This window comes from Oreochromis niloticus, linkage group LG15 (assembly GCF_001858045.2).
Source record: "Oreochromis niloticus isolate F11D_XX linkage group LG15, O_niloticus_UMD_NMBU, whole genome shotgun sequence".
In the NCBI taxonomy this organism is placed as follows: domain Eukaryota; kingdom Metazoa; phylum Chordata; class Actinopteri; order Cichliformes; family Cichlidae; genus Oreochromis; species Oreochromis niloticus.
In genome coordinates, this window is record NC_031980.2 from 12,391,269 (window position 1) to 12,412,902 (window position 21,634).

General features: G+C 42.2%; 1 protein-coding gene across 6 annotated transcripts in view; it reads right to left on the reverse strand.

Moving 5' to 3' along the window:
- The window catches only part of LOC100695046 (pleckstrin homology domain-containing family G member 1), a 61,173-nt gene that overhangs the window by 21,602 nt on the left and 17,937 nt on the right, over positions 1–21,634 (reverse strand). For 4 of the 6 annotated variants that reach the window (XM_019345663.2, XM_005454607.4, XM_025899146.1 and 1 more), the window contains exon 2: positions 2,078–2,649. In XM_019345663.2, the coding sequence (XP_019201208.1) occupies positions 2,078–2,500 (423 nt within the window). In that variant the 5' untranslated portion in view covers positions 2,501–2,649. Of the gene's footprint in view, positions 1–2,077; positions 2,650–11,736; positions 12,225–19,017; positions 19,390–21,634 lie in introns of those variants that run through there. The other 2 variants (XM_013274201.3, XM_005454609.4) reach the window with 2 other exon arrangements.

Below are 21,634 nucleotides of genomic sequence, written 5' to 3' on the forward strand. Positions count from 1 at the left end.
ATTTCCGGATCATGACATTGTTGGTTAATGAGGATGTAGGCTCATGCAAACAAACATCATATTCACCAATTTAACAACACTTAAGGAGCATTTAAAAAGAAAAGAAAAGAAGCCTGCAAAGTTGCAGAAAGATGAAACACAGTTGAGCTCAGGGGAGTCTGGGTAAATATTTGTGTTAAGGCTGTCACACCCTCCTACAGCAGCATGGGATTATTGAAATGCAAGATGGCTAATAATGCAGGACAGTGCTGATAACTGATGAGCTGTCGCTGTGCTTGTGGTGGCTGCTAGCTGTACTTTTCTCTTCACTGTAGGTTAACTGTGATGTTAAAAGCCCTTTTCACACAGATACAATCAGTGCAATCCATCCCCGATGCACTCACTGAAACCGTCATTAAGAAGGTAAAGTAAGGCTGAATGCATGTGTCTTCTCCAATGTTCTAGTGACAAATTAGCTTTCTTGAAATGCAAGTGTGGTTGTTGAGTGCTGGGTGGTCTGATCCACTGATGGCAATCGGCGGGCTGCAGTAGTAGAAGCAGTAGAGGGTTATTAAGTGCAGCTTTTAAGCCCTGTTCAGTGTTTTCTTAACCTACTTTGGATACTGTTATCTTGGAGCTAAATCCCTTTTCCTATTTTCACCCTCTATCCCATTTCCTCACCTCTGATAGGAGGAGGAGGAGTCGGAGAGGGTGGAATATCAGGAGTGAAACACCAAAAACATATCACAAAAAAAAAAAAAAAAAACTTGTGATGATGGATCCATTGTGCACTCTGAAGCCAAAATAACACAACCTAGACATACGAACACACGCACAGACACTTTGGCCTATGAATCGACAGCTCGCCAAGGGAGGACAATGTGGGAAAAAGTGGATGAAGATTTCAAGCCACCACTTTTTAATAAAGCTGCAGGATACAACATGCAGCACATACATTCAACTAAATTTAACACAGTGAATTTTTTAGTTTCACATAGAGCTGAATGCAGAAACCAAAAGGCAGGAGAGACAAAAGAGAGCGACCTTTGATAAAAAGCTCTACACCCAATCCTTAACAAAGCCACTCAGATACTGACTACAGGCAAGGTGTATCCTTGCAGTTCAAAGCCAGCCAAACACACACACAAACGAGTGCATTAGCTTGAGTGTGTGTGCATACAGTGTGTGTGTGCCTCTGTGTGCAGCACAAAAGGCGCTGGTGTCGTGTAACCCACCCAAACTCTGCCTGCAAGTGCAGGTGACCTTATTGCATTAAAGTTTTCCAGAAGGCACCAAGCAGTATGCGTCACGTGCATTAAATGTGTATTATCTGGCAATTTAAAGCCTTCCTGAAGAGATCAGGGTCAGGCAGTCACTGGACTGACATCCATTTAACGATTGCCTGTGTCAGGAGGCACTTCTTTCACTCAATTCCCTGCACTCTCTTCTCTGCTTTGCTGTTATTCTCTCTCTACTCTCCTATCAAAAATAAGTCTAACAACGCCAAAAATACATCTTAAAAAAAAAAATGTGTTTTTTAAGTAAAACTACGTAAAATGTAACTTCCTTTGTCCTTTATTTGGCTTTAATCATTTCAGGACCACTGAGATCGCTCTTATAATCCATTAAGGTGGCTGGATCCCTTGGTTTGAGACCAGAGACATAAATTACCTCGCCACCTTGAGCAACAGTAAGCTTGAACATGTTTGGAAAGGGAGAAATCGGTAAAAACTAAAAAATATATATATATATATATATATATATATATATATATATATATATATATATAAAAGACGCACCAATCAACTGCAAGACAAATACTTTGTAATCAGTATGACTTATCATTGCATATTTTAATTTCACTCACACACACACTCTCACGCTAAAACAACAACGCCCCCCCACACCAAAAGAAATACAGTTGTAGTTTTTCTAACTTTTTTTCCACATCTCTCTCTTTGTTTGATGTTCTGCCAAATATGCTAATACTCTGAACCTTTGAAGTTTCTGTGCATGTGCAGGATCTTTCTGTTTCCAATTTCCTTCACGTCATGTTGTGTAGCCAAGTTATATATTACTTGGAATTCTAGTCCCTTACCTCTACAATGCTACGTAGGTCCTGTACGTAGGTTCTCTCTGTGTCCAGTATTTCCTGCACCACCCGGTCCACGTATGTTCTTGGTCCCTGTCCCTGATTCGCCCGCTCCCCTCCTTCTGGGCTCAGCTCAGGCTCTGAATTTTCAGTTGGAGTCTGTCCACTGCTATATCTTCCTTGCCCTGTCCCTGTGTCCGTTGCTCCATCATTTCTGTCATCTTCCTCTCTGCATTCCAGCTGCCTCGCAGGGACCAGCTCCAACCGAATCGCCCCAGAGTCCCGGTCTGCGGTCATGGGGTTACAGTGCGGGGCAGCGACAAGAGTTGTGCGGCTGCCCAACGAGCAGTGACTGTCCCTGGAGGAGGCAGAGGAGGATGTGGAGCTGTAGCTGATGGGCCTTTCGGCGCTGTCGGGAGAGGAGTCCATGCTGAGGGCGGAGCAGTAGCGAGAAGAAGCGTGGCGGAAGGCTGGGTTGCGGAGGCAGCGAGCTGGGATGTCAACGGAGCTCAGGACTGACCCGGTGTCCGGGACCTCAGGAAGGGGAGGCAATGCATCAGGCAGGTAGCTGTAATCGTCTGGAAGGAAAATCAAGCAAAGGAAGAGATTCTCATTAATTCACTAGTTCTAAGATTACATTCATATTGCTCTGTGTTCACGTTCTAGATGTTGGCCTTGCCATAATAATAATGCCCCCAAAAGAAAAAAAAAAAAAAAAAAAAAAAAAAAGAAATACAAAAAGGACAACAACAGCAGATCGTACACACACTCACACACTTCCTCATTTATTACAATCAAGCCCCTGGCTTGGAAGACTGCTGAGGGCTCCATGGAGTCTGGTTAGAAAAAAAATACTGAAAATGCCACGGTTTAAGTTTTCCTGCATTGCATTGTCAGTGAGTTGGCCAAAAATTGTGGTGCAAATGGGTTGAATGCCTGATAGAAATTACATTTTGGGTGACTTTCCATTTACCCTGGAAGCACTAAAGTGACAGAAGAGAACCAGAGATGTACAAGCTAGGCATACATTACATAAACCACTGCACTTTGTCTTGGTGTTTAATAATACAGTTCAAAACTGCACCTCCTCATTTGTGTATCATCATCCGTCTTAAGTAATCTATGGTAACACAGCCACAGCACTGAACAGGTCGTACATCATGCCCCAGCATAAGTCACATAAAATAATCAGATTTTATTTTCATAAACCAAGATAGCATACTCGTTGTATGCTTCTTTCCAGCATACAACGTCCTTTTTTTGGACAAAGATTTTAAAAGAAGAATCTCAATAGGAAACTTTAAGCCTCAAGGATGGACATAATAGACACTATACAGAAGAAGTTCACAAAAACTGTCTAAATGAATATTCATGGGGAAAAAACTCAATCGCTGACCTAAACTAAAATTCTGATTATATTCACTCAGTTGAAAGACTGTGCTGCCCTCTTTAACACTACGACTTTTATACTCTTCACAGTCTCCGTTTAGCATCCCGATTCCTTACATTCCTACTGACCACCCATCACCAACCTTCACAGATTTGCCCCCACTTGTATCCAAAGAAATGCTTTGACTCACAAGGAGCTGACAGTAATTCCAATTCCAGATGAGAAAACAAACACAACCACAGGAAACTCAACCCTTTGAATTCTTATTTATTTGCATAGACGATGATTTTATGTTTGTGTGAGTAGACATTTTCGCAAGAATACAAAAAGATTACCAGTGTAATGCTGAAAGCACGCCACTTACAGTTATGAATGAAACCCCTATTTCCGTGGAAGGCAGACAAGTTTGTGTGTTTGCGTGTGTGTGTATGTGTGTACCCACAGGAGTCTATTTGGCATCCAGCACATGCCAAACTGGCTCAAGACCTTGTGTTTGCGGAGAGATCCGTTAAAGATATGATTACCAGCTCCCAAGGCCCCACAGTCAGGGCAGCTGAAGTGAAACCACAAATGCAGCGTATCAGACAGAAGCCTTCCAAGTTTCCCTCGATGTTTTCCAAGGTCTTGCTTCACAGAAAGGCTTTGATGGCAACAACAGAGAGCAAATGTGATGAAGCAAAGGGAAGAACAACATGCGAGAGCCTTATAACGGCTCTGTGGGGGTTTGACACCATCAAAGCTAGAAGCACCAATGAACCGGCAGCTGCCATGTTGTGGCAACAATGATATCCAGTGCCGTTCAGGACAGCGTAGCTCGCTTGCTGCCAGTAGCACCTACTCACCCTAAGCCCATCTCACTTCAAAGGCTCAGAGATCACAGGTTCAGGTTCAAAAACATGAAACGTGAACCTGAGAACAAGCTCAAAGAATCCTGGTAAAAACCCGCTCTCTCACCTTTCACACAGGTACCTCGGAGGGCTTTTAGTTACAGCGACAGCTTCCCCCCCCCGGGTGGCTGCACACTAGTCAGACTGGTCCCGTGATAAGAAGATCACACTGAAGCAGCTTTTATAACATCAATAATGAACCTGTATGTAACTTTACTGGATCAAAGTTCAGATTTTTGGACCCATTTTCCATTTGCAAGATAAATGTCTATATGCACATCCGAAAGCCATCCACAGTTCTGTGGGGACTTTTAGCTCTAAATTTTATAAAACCGTTTCATTTAGCAAGAATTAGACAACATTCATACACACACTCTGCAAGAAATACGTTGGGGCATGGATGGAAATAAAAGAGATAGCCTAGCTATGATCTGCTTCAAAATATATAATTCGTCTTCTCTTTATAATGATCTCTAACTGGGAGCAAATTAGTGTTTCTGCCTTTCAGATTTTCAAACACTTGCTCATCAAATGGGAAGTGTGATCATCTGTCACCGACAGTTTCGGACGTCCAACATTGTGTACAAACCTTACACCCCTTACAGGTCTGAAGGAATCTTTCAGTTCCTTGAAAAAAATAAATGTTCCTGGGACTAAAGTTCCTCGGAATTTACCTGGAAATGCAACTGAATAAGCATATTTGCTTACAGAGTTCTGAAAGAGTCCTGTGAAGCTGTAGGGACTGCAAGGTCTGCTGATAATGTCTCATAATGCTTGCGACACACCTTTCACGTGACACGTTTATCTGATCCTTTGTTAACAGATACAAATGAGAGTTTTAAGTCAGAAAAATCACTTAAGCCCTGCGATATTATCAGCCATATGTTTCCTCACGCTGTCAAGCCAGTTTTCTAAATCCACCTCTCAAAAAAACCCAACAATGAGATCTAATGAGCTCCATCATATCTTTCTCTAGTTTTAATTTGGCTCCGCTAGTGTGCCAAGAAAAACAGGAAGGATCTGGAGCACCCAAAAACTGAAGGCGCATGAAACTGCACTTCCCTCAGACAAGTTTGGAACCGATTCCCTGTGCATGTGTGTCCATGCAAATTTCTGCAGTGCCAAACCTGATTTTTTTTCCTCTCCCCTAACGAAAACATCAGATAGTAGAAAAACAATTTGCTGGGCAAAAACACTACACGGATAAACCAAAGGGCCTTGGCTTTTTTATAAACAGCACACTGCTTTCAAGTTACCATACACAATGGCCAAAGGGTTGTATAACACATCACGCCATTAATAGGTAACAGACAGTTTTCTTTGCACTTTGACAAATCTGTGATACTTCGTTTCTTATCACAGCTGCTAATGTATGTGTATCTATAATGTGTGTGCATGTTTCACACAAAATGCATTAGGTTTATCACTCCAAAGATAAGACTAACTAAGCTCATAACTTAATGGTCCTTACACCAGCCATTGCAGCTAGATATGGCCAGGCAGTGTGCGCACACGTGCAACCTGCACACATACACACAGACGCACGCTCATGCACAAACACACAAAGAGAGCAAATACAGAGAAGCCAAGCTTGGAGTGAAACCCAAACATCACAGAGAAGATTGCCCCATCGTGTGTTTGCCCAGCCCCTCCTTACCACCTCCCAGCTTCATGTTTGGGGCACACCCTGTCCGTTTCCTGGGTGAAATGGCTCCTTCAGTCACACAGACACACACACACAGAGCAATGATGGCCAGTCTTTAGTTACCTCCTGTCCAGATTATGTTCAACTTGATCCTTGTAAATGATCTCTAATTATGGTCCTAAGCATGTAGGTTGGGACTGTGTCTCCTCTGTGTGTGTGTCAAATGTCTGTGCATATGAGGATTAGGCTAGTGTGTGAGGGCCAAGTTTCCTGCCAGAGCAGAGGGAGAGAGAATCAGTGAGTGCCGGAGCAACCTGGCTTCAATCTCTGGCTTTCATTTAAACTTTGTAAAGCACCCTGGCACAAGAAGCTGAGGGGTGCTTTACAATTCAGCTATGCTTAATATGTTGACCATCAGACCCGTCTGTAAGGCAGACAGCAACAACTAAAAGGAAGCAGACCGAAAACTGTGCAGACACAGTAAAAAGAAACAGTGGTAAAAAACAATGAGTCACATTTTGTGTTTTACTGTTTAAAGAATGCGATGGCGGTATTATAAAATGATTTTAAAAAAAAGAATCCAGTACAAAAGAACCTTTTCGTAGTTTCAGAAACAATCCCGTTCATCTGGATTTTATTTACATTTTTTTCTTCACATGCAATTTAGTGGTGAATGAGCCCCATATAAACTATTAAACTTATCTGAAAAACTATTTTCATGGTCAATCTCCACCTCAACCCTGCAGAAACTTGAGAAATGGACCATCTCAGTCTCTCCGTTTGTTTTCAGTTTCTGCAGGACAGAATTAACTGAATTTGACATAATATGTCTGCGTGCAGCAGTGCATGCAAAAAGCAGCTTATGTTATGGATAACTATGACTCTGTGAGACCAAAACAATGACAACAATGGAGAGGGAACCAAGTCAGTAACTTGGAAGTCAGAAGCGAAACAAAGAAGAGCCTTTCTGACACAGTAAACCCAACAATAAACTACATCACAGCAACCATTGCTGTTCTTTGTTTTCGCTTCTGACTTCCAAGTTAAACCAGCAGCTTTGCAGGGAGCACTTACATTAGAAACTTTCTTAATCTTAATCGGTTCCGCTGTTGAAGATCAGGTAAACTTCACTAACTCACCGTTTCAGAGAACATAAAATCTACTTTTACATATCTGCTAAATATTTTATGGTAAGCAACCATATAACTAACTCAACAGTCTCAATAATTATTTTTAACAAGCAATACTGAGGAAGATGTAAATCTGGCTAGCATAACTGCCTGTTGTGTACGTCATAAAATGAACTGAAGTGCTCATTTAAAAACACTTTACTCCAAAGTATAAAGGAGTCAACACCACTTCTCCTTATTAACATGCATTAAGACCATTTAAAATATAAATTTGTGGAATCAGTCACATTCACAAGACTGCCACTAACACACATCAAAACACAGAGTGCATTCACATGCTCACATTAACCCGCTACAGCGTCAGTTTTGCTCCATTTACAAAGTTAGTCAGACAAGCCTCACTACCAGTCCAGCTAGGTTTAATGACTCATGCGGCACTCAACTTCAGTAACACACTTTATGGTCACCTGAAGTGTTCTTTGTTCTGGAGAGGTCAGTAAACAGCTGTTAGCAACCTTCTCTCTTTATGGCCCTCAGGATCCTTACAAGTAGCTCAGCAGGCACAAACAGCTATGCGAGTGCTTTGTAAAGGACATGTGAACCTCCAAGGGGTAAACAAGTTCAAAATGTTTTGAAGTATTATGTCAGCTTCAGATTTTGGACTGAAAAACAATTCACATTGTTTATTTTAAGTTAAGTGGTATCCCTAATCACTGGGTTTGTACAAGAGTAGTAAACTGAGCGCAGCAGTTTGGGGATTCCAGAAACAAAGCCGCCATGCTACTTCCAGGGAGTATCCCTCAGCAATAAAACACAGGCATGTCAATACGAAAGAGGGGATTTTTTTTTTTTTAAACAAAAAACTGGACATATCGAAAATACCCACTTGGTATGGCTAGCTTGGTTTGGTGTGAGTTAAAGGAATCTTACAGAGTGAGAGGGGGACTAACGTAGGAGGGGAAACAAAGTGCCAAACAAAAAAAAGGCAGGTATGCTGTGAATTAGGCCACATGTGCACAAAGATCCGTTTATGCACACACACAGATGTTCAAAAATTCATTTCTGCATGCAAGTCCACAGCAATATTTAAACAAATGAGACCCTTATGGGAATGGAGAGGCAGAAAGTACAAACTGACTTCTTTAGGAAATGAACTAAACTTCTAAAAAATTCACCAAAAACAGAATACAGTATAGAAAACAAATTATGGTTTGTAGTAGCTTTGTAGCATTCATCCCTTTCCTGACAAAAGGTATCCTAATCAAACCACCTTCCTTAGACCCAACTTGACATGAAAAAAAAAAAAAAACTTATTACAAGCAAAGACAGCCACTTCACAACCCTCAAGAAATTGCTCCAAGCCACCTGCTTTATGAGGATGATTCAAAGGTTGAAGATGAACACAGATAAAAAGACATCAACATGGTAATTTGCAGCGTGACAGCATGGAGAGACCGGGCATATCAATAAGCTCAGGCTGTATCCCCCTCCCAACACTCTGAATCATTACTGCTTCCATTTGTTTGCTCACTCCTTTCCTCCCCAATTTAGGTCATTTTCACCCAATTCCAACTATCCTACCCCTCTCCTAATTCCGGCCATTTTCTTTCTCCCTTCCTGTCATTCTTCTCTTCCCTCCTCCTATTATGCATTGAAGCTTTTAATGTGTTTGGCAGCTCATAAAGTAAGTCTGCCAAGTTCGCTGTGTGTAAATATGAGCTGCACATTACATTCCTACAGGCTCAAACCATGCTTCTGCAAGTATATACTTTACTATGTAAAAATACACATTGACCAGCATGCATATAGCACATGGCTGCAGACCACCGGGGCTCATATTTGCTTTTGGAGTGCATGTGTTCATAACACTTGCCTTTCACGCTCAGAGCACTTATACTCAGATAAATGCAGCCTTCCTCTTGTATAGCCAAGACTGTATTCCAACTGCCGTGCTGTTGGAGCTGTGGAAGGGTTTAAAATGAATCTGCACAAGTTCACCGGAAAAATATTTACCTGTAAAGAACCAGAATTTGAAGACAGGAGTGAGCGCACCAGACATGACTTGACCACACACTTTGCACATCTCAAAAAGCCTTCAATCAAAGCTGTTTGCTCGTGTGTGTTCTTGTTTATTCTTCACCAAGCCTACCAGATGGCAAATGAGTTCAATGCCATGCAGTCTGTTGCTGACTGTGCATTTTTCTGGTATCCAAGAACTCTAAAAACGTAACTAAATCCAGAATATGCTATGATGATTGACGAGAATGTAAAGAGGAAGATGGAAGTAAAGCAGCCCAGTGGTCTTTGCTTTGGCAGCATCTTTGTAAAGTCGTCAAGCAATCAGACTTGTGCGACTGCAACAGAGTGAGAAACAAGGAGGAGAGATCCCAGAGGAATGAAAGTAGGAAGAAAAGATGAGAAGAGAGGCCAAAGGTCGAAAAACACCCACTCCACTGCTTTTTCTCGTTTCCATTTCCCACTCTCATGTTGAATCCTGCCTTTTGTGGCACTTTAACCAATACATTTTCTCTCCATTTGAAACCAATCTTTTTTTACAGGCTATGGAAAGGTTCCCGATCTTCCGCTGTGTCCACTTAAGGTCAACCTCTGTTCCTGATAGAGATATAGACTTGATTACAACTGACGCTAAGGACCTTAAAGTGTCAGCCTGGATTTCACACTGCAGTCAAACAAATGTAGAGAGCAGAGGAAAAAAAGGGGTGGGGGACTGCAGAGGTGGGAGAGACAGAGTGAGGCGAAAGATGGGATTTGAGACATGGGGTGGGGTTTCCACTGAACAGCTTCCCAATAGACCAACAATGACCAGGACATGTGTTATAATGGAGACACTTTGGAGGACTGATGGAGGAAAATGAAGCCGCCTTTCTTCAATGTGTTTCTGTGCACATCCGCCAGCCAGATTTAAAACTTCACTTTGCACGTTATCGCTGGTAAAGCCTGAAGTTTGAACTCGATCCGTGACTCAGCAGACCCCTGGGGTTTCATGGCCTCACAAAAATAGTTAAAGTCAACACACACAACTGGCAGGATAATTACAAACAAATGCCTTCGTCTTTCACATAATTACATAAAACCCTTTAAATGATTAGAACAGCCACCGCACATAGGCACATTTACACACATTATGTACACAGATTAACACATTTTATCTCCATGTTTACAAGATGCGAGTTAAAAGCTGAGCCTCTGGCTGAGACTCTCTGTTACCGACACTGCGGACTTGAGGAATGTGCAGTGTGCTTTTAGTTGACAGCACCGGTGTTTAGCTGTGGGAAAAGCATTCACCAACAACCCATCCCTATTTTCAGACACTCAGTGTCGCACCCACTCCTGGGACACTCACGCGACCCTTTGCCGCACACGCCCTTCACCTCCCTGCGAGAGTGACACACTAGCCTCATTCTCTGACCTTGCTGGATTTCAGCGTGCTTTCTGCAAAGATTCATCAGTTCACAATCTCTTTCTACATGAGCCATGAGATCTCATTTGTTTAAATTGCCCCAAACCTCCACCCGTCCAGCAGCTGTGTGCCTGTAGCGACTTGCGCTAAGTGCTCATGATTGGAGGGGGCAGATGTCTGACCAGATGACTGGACAAGCAGGGTGCAAGGAGGACGACGGAGGGGTCCATTGTCTCCTGCATCTCTAAACCAAAGAGTTTGCTCTAAACAGTAATTATTCCCCCTCCTCTTCCTTATGCCCATTTGTAGCCTCCCCCCCAACTGCTGTCCACAAGGCTCTAATTTGGGTCACAGGCTGTAGAATGGCATCTCAACACTCAGTCAAACCTACACCCGGGTCAGAGGACACGGAGACATGTGTTGGCTTTCAGAGACATGAGGATATACAAGCAAAGTAGAAAATAATTTTAAAAGGTAATTTACATGTGGATTTGAACTTAGCTACCAGTGAAAATCTACTTTGGTAAATAAACACACAAAGTTTTGTAATGTTCTGTAGCAGCAGATCTCTATTTTTAACTGCCAACAAGTAAATACAATTTCTAACCACTGTAAAAGAACACCCAAAGGCTGTGTGTGTGTGCGCGCACCATCACCTCAGCATCACAAGGAGTTTAACTCAACAAGTCTGCGAGAAAACAAACATGCTTCACTCAGAGCCAGAGGTGAGGACAACAAGCAGAAGACGCCGTTAACTGAACAGCGCTGACAAGAGACCAGCGCTCCAAATACACTTCACGCAGCGCTGTCAGCTGTGGACAAATATTACACACACCCAGCAAAAGACCCAAGAGCATAAACAACCAAGCCTTCAGAGGCCAGTAAGCAGACCTTGTAATCATATCTCGCTGTCTGATGTTTGACCAGTTGCCACTTGAAAAGGGCTGCTTTTATACTTTTTGAGTTTGCTGATCAAACAAATGTTCACCACAGATTTCATTTCACCAAACAGAAACATAACCCAGATATTCTTTAACAAGAACGTGGTTTTAATTCCCATCAAGAGATGTGCAGATGTGAAAATCCCATCACTTCATAAATAAATTAAAAAAAATAAACTCTTGGGAAATGTGTTTTCAAGTTAGACTTAGAAAAGATTAAACATGAATAATAACAAAGAGCTGCTGCTTACCAGTAGGCATTTTGATTTAGTGCTCCCTTTAACAAAAAGCAAGTGAATGATTTGACAAACAGGTTCAGAAATGAAAGAAGGATTTCCAACGATGGTCACATATTCAGATTATTCCAAACAGTATTCCCAGCACAGTCTGGATTTTTTTTTTTTTTTTTAATCTCCTAGTTTTCCAAAATTTTCCCAGTCATTGTGAATCTTTTTCCAGGGAACCAACATGCAGTCCGCTCCACTAAAACACACAGAGGTGCAAACACTGAGGTTGGATTTTCTCCTGAACACACTCCTCAGGCTGATGTTCTTTCTTTTCTTTCTTCTAGTTCAGCTGGCCGAGGATCTCTGCCTGCCCTTCTGAATGCCTCTCTCCCTCCCTCTATTCTGTGGCAATGCATCTATTTTGTTCATGTGTGTGTCTGTAAGAGTTCATGTGTGTGCCTGCATATGAGAGTGTCTGTGTGTGTGTGTCGGAGTGAATGGCCTCTGCTCTCCTGCTCCCTCCCCGCTGGGTATTCCCCTCCCCCTGACTCCTCCTCTCCCTTGCTCTCTCTCTCCTGCAGCAAATTACAAGGAGCTGGGAGTTCCACATTAAGTGCCTCCTCTCCCCTTTTCCTTCTTTTATCTTTTCCCCTACTTTATTTCTCCCCGTTCTTTTACGCTTGTACTCCAAAATAAAACTTTTAGCATGGTCCGCAATGCATTGTAGGCCAGGCGACACCCTTTTTCTGTGTGTGTGCGTGTCCATCACGCTCAGCGGGCAGCTGAACTGCTGTTGTTAGCGCACAGCTCCACAGATCACACTCATATATGCACTTTACAAGGAAGGAGGGGGGGTTACGACTGATCAATAGGCTGCGAGCCGGCTCAGACAAAAGCTCCTCGTCCACCGCACGGCTCATTGTGCCCAGATTAGAGAAAGGCTGGAGGGAATGAGCACACAAAACCTCAGAAGAGGAAGGATGTGGACAGTGGATACCATGTTAAACTTGATTTTATACTTTTCCACTCTATCATTTCGTCTGCGGACTTTGAAGCAGTCTAAAGTTTCTAAAACGTTAAGATCGTTAGGATGACTATGTTTTGGGTATAACAGAAAGCCTTCATATCAAACTGCAGGTGTGTAGTAGTTAGTAGGTGGGAGGGTCTGCTTAAAGACAATAACTTAGACTCTTTTGGATCTTAGACTTTTTTTGGACTGAGTAATGATTAAGAGGCTAAAGCAAATGATACCATTAATTTTAATCATTCACATTAAGCCTCCTCAACTGTATAGCATTGTCATTTTTAATGGCTGGAATATCCTTTTAATGTTGCTTTAACACAATGGCTGAAAAAGGATGTTTTTAATAAAAATCTATTTCAAAATGCTGGAATATTTGCTTAAGGATAAAAGCTGGAGTTGTGTTTCTGTGGACATACACGAATGTTTTTGTGAAGTGAAAATAACCCCCTTCCTTCCGGGCACTTAAACGTTTATCATTCTCTCATGTATTTAAAGGGACACTCCAAGAAACACACATGAGAAATTTAGTGTAAATCCTGCTTGAGACTATTAAAACCTCATTAATCATTAGATGACAAGTGTTGAGGTTTAATACACAGCCGTATCTAAAAGGAACATAGTGTTAGTTTAGGCACACCACCAAGTCAGACTCGGCTGCAAACCGGGAATCGGTTGATCTCCTTGCCAGCTCGCTTCTACTTATGGCTCTGTCGATATCCTCGTACACATCCAATTGGTTAATCTCCAACAGCCTGCTCCATCCAGCGCACAGTTGCTGCACGACTGCGAACTGCTTTGCCGTTTCTGTCAGGGCTTCAAGCTGGCTTCCACATGGACACAATAGTTTCAGCTCTTTGGTTGTCTCCATTTTTCCTGCCTTACATTTTTGTAGCTTTCTCTCCTGCAACATTGTGACCATTTTCTACACCTCGTCTGAATTAATAAAGGTTTTGCATAACAAACAACTTTTTAAAAGCAGAATTTAGTCCTTTTTCCTGCCCCCTTAGGATCCCTCAGATTCATCATGCAACCCTTGTGGATGTCGGAACACTTAGCTTGGGAACTGCTGCTCCAGAGGTGCACCGTGTATAAGTTCACAGGACACTTATAAATCAGGACATGCCGTGTGTCTCATCAGGATGGCACACGTGAGACAATGGACCATCAGTTTCACACACTAAAGCAAATATGTCGCCTATTTGTTGTCCCTCTTAAATGATAAGGACTGGTCCCAGCAGCATGGGGTCCCGCTAACGGCCAACCTCATCTAGTCACAAATACTAGAATAGAGACCCCTTGGACTTTTCTCTCTCTCTGCTTCTCATTCTCACACGCAAACACAAACACATAAGGGCCAGACCTAAAGAAGCACGACCTCTATCTCTAATGACTTGAGGGATCGTTGACCCATGAAGCCCCTAAAGCTCCACTCTAAATCCAAAACTATCCACCTGCCACTCCCCCTCTCTGCTACCTTTCACCCCTCACACACAGTCCATGACGAGCACTTCAGCTTGACAAACATGCAGCAGGAACGTCGAAACTCCTCAGTTCAGCTAAGCACGACTTGCTGATGACAGAAACCTACAGCCACATTGTTCCTTATCTGATGCCCCCCTTTACGCTCCCCCTTGCATGATGTTAAATAAAAAAAATAAATAAATAACAGAACAACTTTTATAATAAATGTGATTATCACTGGAATGTAGACATCGCTTTTAAGAGGAGATGTTAGTATTAAGGTTTTTGGGGTTGCCAAGATAATTCGGAGCATTGTGCTGTAGTGGTCACTATGGCAACCTCGAGGTATCCATCTCCATGGTTGAGCGGCATGTCGAAAGACAGTGAGAGAGCAAGAAAGGGGGAGGAAACGAGGGAAGAAAATGCTTATTGTCAATAAACCGTTCCATTCCTCATAACACTTGGGCAGTGCAAACACTGGAGGAGGGCACAGGGTTCGTACACACTCTTATCAGCTTTTACTGACACACACACACACACACACACACACACACACACACACACACACACACACACACACAGCACTGTAAACTCATGACTTAAAAGACCGGAGGCACTTGAAAATGTTTTAGTGTATGAGTGTGTAACCAGAAATTTAAAAAAAAAAAAAAAATTCCAAAACCTCTTTTGCATGTCCTGGAGGGAGGAGGAAGGAGTGCAGGCGGAGAGAGGCGGAGAACTAATTTGATGGCTGTTATTTCAGTGGGCAGTGGGTGACTGAATTTGTGCTTGCATGTGTGTGAAACCAGGTCCAATCTCCAACTCAGATAGCCTGACAGCTTCTTCATTTTCTCAGCTGTTCACATTTTAAAGTGGGGGGTGAATGTTTCTGTGTAACGAGGAAACGTAAAGTGAGAATACAGCGGGAAACGGATTCAGAGGACGGGAACGACCGTGATTAATGACAGGAGTTAGTGGGTGGAGAGGTCATTCATATACAGTTTCCCCCTCCCTGTGTGACCCTGTCTGTCTTTGTCATTACTGAGATGGATCATCAGCAGACACATATACACAGTCTTTTCTTCCACTCACAGAGACTCTGTCATAAACACTTAAAGCCTTTGTTCTTGCCGCCTGAGCTCTTCATTAACCCTTTAAAAAAGACAGCGTTGTCCCTTTTCACCCAAAAGGATTAAAAAAAAAAAAAAAACCTAAAAAAAACAACTTTTGTCTCTCGTCATCTATTTTGTATCCAACATATCTTCCAAATTAATATCCAACAGAAGCAGCATCACTATCACTTAAAACATGTCTTCATAGGAGACCTTTGTCATCACAGTTCGAATAACAAACCATGTGGTCAAAGTAAGGGAAACACCATTTCCATGGATTGAAATATGTTTACTCACAGCTGGAAATACAGGAAACAGGCAACGTGTGTCCAAAAGTTGGTTGAGGTCTCCTGACTTCCCTTTGTCCCTTTGCTGTTCGGGGGCTTTGTCACATGAATGTAAACAAAGGTAATTTGGAGGCATCTGCAAAACATCTGATGCCTTTGTTCGCTGTTTTAAGTTGTTCCAGATGTTATGTTAATGTTTGTATTGATTCAAATCTTTTTGAACCTCTCCATGTAATAGCAGCTGTTCAATAGGTCACTGTTAGTCCAATAAGCATACAGAGTTGTGAAGCAAAAACTTGTTTGAAGTGGACCTAACCAATCAGTAGCGAGGATAATTTAATGTTCACAGGGAAGTTAAAGTAATGGCTCCAAGAAACGTCAGTATCTATCAAGGAGTAGATATGTAGGCAACAAATACTATATTGGGAAATTCTGTTTTAACAGACCTTAAGGGCGCAATCTTGGAAATCTAATGTAGCTCAGTAACAATAAGATCCCTTCCAATCTAATCATGAAAAATAAAGCTGCACCCAGCAGATGATTAGTTTAGCACAGCAAAGACACCACAAAAAGCAGAACCCGCCTTAAATCAAGGTAACATGCCAAATCCACCTACAGTGCCAGCTCCTCCACACTAGTGTATGCTTGTTAAGAAACAACAAACAGAAACTCAAAGTGGTTACATTACAGTTGAACTTAACAGTCAACGCATGATCTGATATTGCCGGTGTTGTTCCTGTTCCTATCAAACATCAAAGTGATGTTGGTCCAGGATCACCATTGCAACAATCATATTAGCATTAGCCAAGAAGCTGGCTAATGATATTAGCTACCACCAGTGAACCAACCTAAATTTGGGTAAAAGCAAACCTAACTAGAGAATATGTTTATTAAGTTGTGCAAATCACATGAAAAAGAAAAACACTCAAAATGCAGAGTATTTGTCCTAGAACAGTGTTTTATATAAACAAGAGCTTTTGTTTCTCGTTTCCCGGCATTGCAAAGCTATGACATCACAACAACATGATTGGTCAGCTGCAATGTTGATCCTGGATGATGATGTTGCAGGATGATGATGATGATGATGATGATGATGATGATGCAGCAACACCACCGACACAGAGATATCAGATTCCTCTCAGTCAACATTCAACAGCTTGTACACAGATACAGCCATCTGATCCATGTGTGTTGCCAGTTTTCTGTTGCTGCTTTTCTGGCAAATGCAGTAACTCTTTTGGTATCGACCTGGACTGCTTGTCTGCATGCTACCTGCATGGTCAATATTACATGCACTATAAGTGGACTAAAAGCAGATAGAAAGCTTGATGTTGTCCACTGCAACATCAACATGGGGAAGAGATTACTGAACGTTACTGAAAATTACTGAACGTTCTCACACATGTGAACTTTAATTGAAAGGTATACAAAATAAAGTTGTGACAATTTGAACCAAGCTTAGCTGAACTGCATGATTTTGCAACAACTGACCCACTTGCAGCCCAGTTAAGTATTTTGAAGTGACACAGACTGACTGTTCTTAACACACCACCTGTGATGTGAGAAGTTGTTGTCCTGTTACTGCCTGCCTGTCTCATGCATCGACACAGTCTATAAATCATGAACAGATGTATAAAAATTCTAGCATTCGTTGTGTTAGGACTAATTTCGTGAAACAGGAAAGGAGAATCTGCGATCCCGATTATCTAAAGTGATGCGGTGATTTTCCCCCCCCACTTCCTGATTTATGAGTCTTTCAGATTCTCGGACGGTATTCCCTCAGGCTGCAGCAGTCCATTCTCGGTGCCAGAACAAGTTCAGGAATTTCTGCCTCATCCCGGCCAGAAATCTGACTGAAGCAGCAGACAGAGCTTATAAAAGAGCAGGAATCCCTCAAAGTTGGCCAGAGAAGCTGCAGGGAGAGTCCAGGAAAGCAAAGGAGTGTCTTCGCCATTCCAGCAGACAAAACAACAACAACAGCGACACAGAAATAACTCATGCATTTACGTCAAGAACAACAACGTCAACAGCAACAGCCGCAGCTAATGATAGAGCTGGGTGGCACCAGGGGCTGGAGCAGAACTCTGGAAAAGTATTTATGATAGGAGGGATTTTCAGTATGTTTGGATTTTCATCAAGAAAAGGCAGATAAATGAAAAGAAGCAAGATCTGTTGAGCGATCTTTCACAGGAAAATTATACTTAAAAATGTGACAAAGTATAAAGCTCTGAAACAGAAGAGAGAGTAATGTGCAGGGCCACAGTGCGTGTGTGTTACATGTATATACACAGAGTTATTGTGCGTTAAGCTAGTACGAGAGCATGTGTGGCGGATATCAGGAGGAAGCTGTGTTTGGCCTCAGATTAAGATGCAGGACCTGGGGGTCCCGCCCCAGGAAAGGAGACCAGACGGGGATTTTTCTCACATTAGGGAAACACATGACACAAGCCTAATCATATACACATATATACAAGTGTATCCACATATACAAATTTAAATAGAAGTTAATGTATTATTGTTGAACTATCAAAAAAGATCCTAGAGGTACTCTACTGCTAAACAGATTTAAACAATATTTAAAGTCGTGCTACACATGCCAGAGATTTTAACTGTAACTTTATTGGGTCAGTTCACTTTCTTCTGGGGGAAAGCAAAAATATAAGTCTAAATCTGTGCCCGTCAGAAGCTGGGTGCTCCAGTTAGGGCACCTCAAATGAGGACAAACCACAAAGGAGAACACACGAGTATATGCACAGATACACACACACACACACCCACACACACATACACCAAACACTTTGGCGTGTCTGTGTGTTATTGCATCACAATATAAAGTAACAACGTTTCAGTTACAAGCTGTAACATTTGATTTATGTTGTCTTTAATGCCGACTGTCAAACACTCGCTGTGTCCACATCTTTTTAAGAACGCATTTCTAATCAAACTACTGTGAAAATGATGACAAATCTATTGTAATTGGATCTAGTGGCATTTAGAAGATAGGGGAGAATAATACTGCAAATTCATGATCACAGATTTAAAAACACAAAAATAAGGTCAGCATCCCTCAAGCTGAAACAGAAACTAACTACAGCGGGCTGCCATGCAGTCTAATTAGACAAGTTGGCAAAACGTGCTATTAGAGTCATGCTAAATTGAAACTTTGGGATGTATAATTGCCGGCCAGACTGGGTTTGGAGGAGTAACGTCTGCAATTATGATTAAATAAAGACCTGGGCTTTTAAAAAGGAGGAAACAACACAAAGCGTGGTGTTCTGTAATGTCTGAGAGCAGACACACTGAGGCATAGCCTTATTTACAGTAATTATCAAAGCAACTCACACAGCCAAAACCAGAGGCCACGCTCTATGCCGTGTCAGTTTACTGATCCACAAAGAGGCTATGATAACCTGTCACTCACCTCAGACAGACCATTTCTACGATTAGCCTTTCCTGAGCTGCTGGTATCCCAGTATCCTTTCACAGGTTAGATCCATTTAGAAAGTTTCACACCTTCTTAGAAACGCTGACACGAGGTAGGTAAGGCTTCGCGTCAAGGCGGCCCAGTCCGTGGTCCACACTTCTACAGTATGAGGTCAGTTCAGAGAGAAAGATAGACACCGAGTGTGAAGAGGGAGAGCGAGGGCGGGTGAGGAGGGGGGGGGACAGATGGAAGCAAAACGCAACGGAACTGACTGCCCACTGGGAGGGGAGGGAGTCGGGAGGGAGTGTGGGGGGGAGACGGGGAGAGAAGAGCTCGTAGATCCAAGCAGCCCACTTCCTGACCAATTACTGCTGCAAGACTAGTCGCGCTCCCTCTTTCCAGCCGGGCCCTCGCTCTGCCCCCTCTCTCACTTTGCGGTGTGGAATCGCCGCAAGAACTGGAGAGCTGCCAGCGCTGCAGGCGACACATGTGACAGAAATGGGGAAAAAAGCGAGCAGTGCCATCAGTGAAACTGTGACAACATGCCTAGAGACCGAACAGAAGCACTGATGATGAGGTGATTGGGCAATGTGAAATAACAATCAGGAGTGTGGGTGGGCGACATGATCCGATGCACAGGGAGAGAGGGAAGAAAAGAGGGCAGCACAAGGATGAGCTGCCTCATCTAACCCCCGAAAAAAAACACACCAACAAGTGGGTCACATTGCATACAGCAGCACTCTGGAGCCTCATGCTCTGCATCCTTGTTGTTCTTTACTCCTTGGAGTTACTTTCAGCGGTGCAGTTTACGGGATGCTCGAGGTCAAGGTCAGGGCACCAAAAAAAGTAAAACTACTTAAAAAAAAAGGTCAAGAAAATATATTTCATGGTTTAGAGCTTGAAGTGCAACCTGCTGCAAACAGGTCTGTATGAGCACACCCAACAAATATCCAAGCCAGTGGTCATTGTGTGTGCGTAAGTCATTTGGTTATTGTTCTGCATCCTAACAGAGCAGGATGGAGGAAAGTCCCTTTTCTGGAAGCCAGTGACTGTTGTTCCTGCCTCCTGGTAGCGAGGCTTCCTGGGATTGATAAAGCAGCTCCGACCAGCACACACACTTTCTTACTTCCACATTTTTCTTTTTTACTGCTCTGAGATTTTCCAGGAAAAACAAAACTGCACGTGGCGCTACGGCAGTCGCATATGGTGGTAAACACTGACCTTTGATAAGAAACCAACTAAAACACACAACTCTAATGACCTTAATCTTCTGAAAAATACATTTGAGTGAACACTGGAATGTGCAGAAACTACTAGCACACATCAAACAACCCAAGGAATTGTTTTAACCCTTATCTGTGACCTACTGTAGCAGTGACCACACAAACAGGACCGATGTGGGTCACTTAACTGGCTGCCATTATTCCAACCAGGAAAACACACAGACACTGTGCTAAGCCCTTGCAACTGAACACCACACCTTGCACTTTAAAACCTGAAGAGACAATGACGCGTTCGAGCACAGGAGTCTAGCAAAAAGCAAGCTGATAAGATAAAGCTTTTAATTCTACTTCAAGGACGAGATGGCTGAAGTGTTGGGCAGCTTCTCAAACCCAGAAAAGTAGACTAAAATAACTGAAGTCAGTAGACTAATAATTGAAATCTGGGATTAATGTCAAAACAGTGCTTAATAGTTAAAGTAATGCTTGCATATATGCATTTCGCTTTGATACTATTAAAAAACATTAATAACAGACCAAATATACTTTGAGTAACTTAGTTTTCTTCTATGCAAATGTATAAGTCAAGATTTTTTTATCAATAATAATAATAATAATAATAATAATAATAATAATAATAATAATAATAATAAGGCAAAATAAAACATTTTTTTAATTTAACCTTTATTTATACAGGTAGTCCCATTGAGACTCAATGTCTCATTTACAAGAGAGGCCTGTTCCAGACAAACATTAAAATTACAACAATAAAAGAAACAATAAAATAGCAAAATTTGTCTAACACAATGCTAATATGCTAATAATCAGGGACCAAAAAGTAGGTGTAGTTAAACTATGTATCCTGTGTGAAGTCATGGGTGATTTTCGGCTGTGTGATTATTCAAAGGAAGTAAGTCATATCCCACTCCCCAATATTGGGCGTGCCTGTCCACAAGCCGGGAACACTACATTAAATTTATGTTTCTTGTGGACAACGTGAAGAGGTCAATATATTTTGGTCTGGAGTGGCTAGTAAGAGATTATTAGGTGTTGATGAGTGGATATTCTGTGATGCAGGGATAACTGCAACAGCAGGAATGTCCCTCCCCTCCTTTCCCGCTACCATTTCCTGCTTATCTTAAGCTTCTTGTTTACAAATGAACAAATTAAACAGGATGTGATGTCATTATGCAGGTGATTCACACTCATGCAGCTTGTCCAGGGATTTCCGTAAGTGACAAGAAAGTGCATGTTAATGAGATCATCATCTTTTTATTTTTTGTTTGGTGGCCTTCCTATTCTGATCTCACTCTGAGTATGTCTCAATGTTACTCTTGAAACAGACACGTCATTTCAGACACGTCATTTCTTCTGTATTATTATTCTGTATTCAC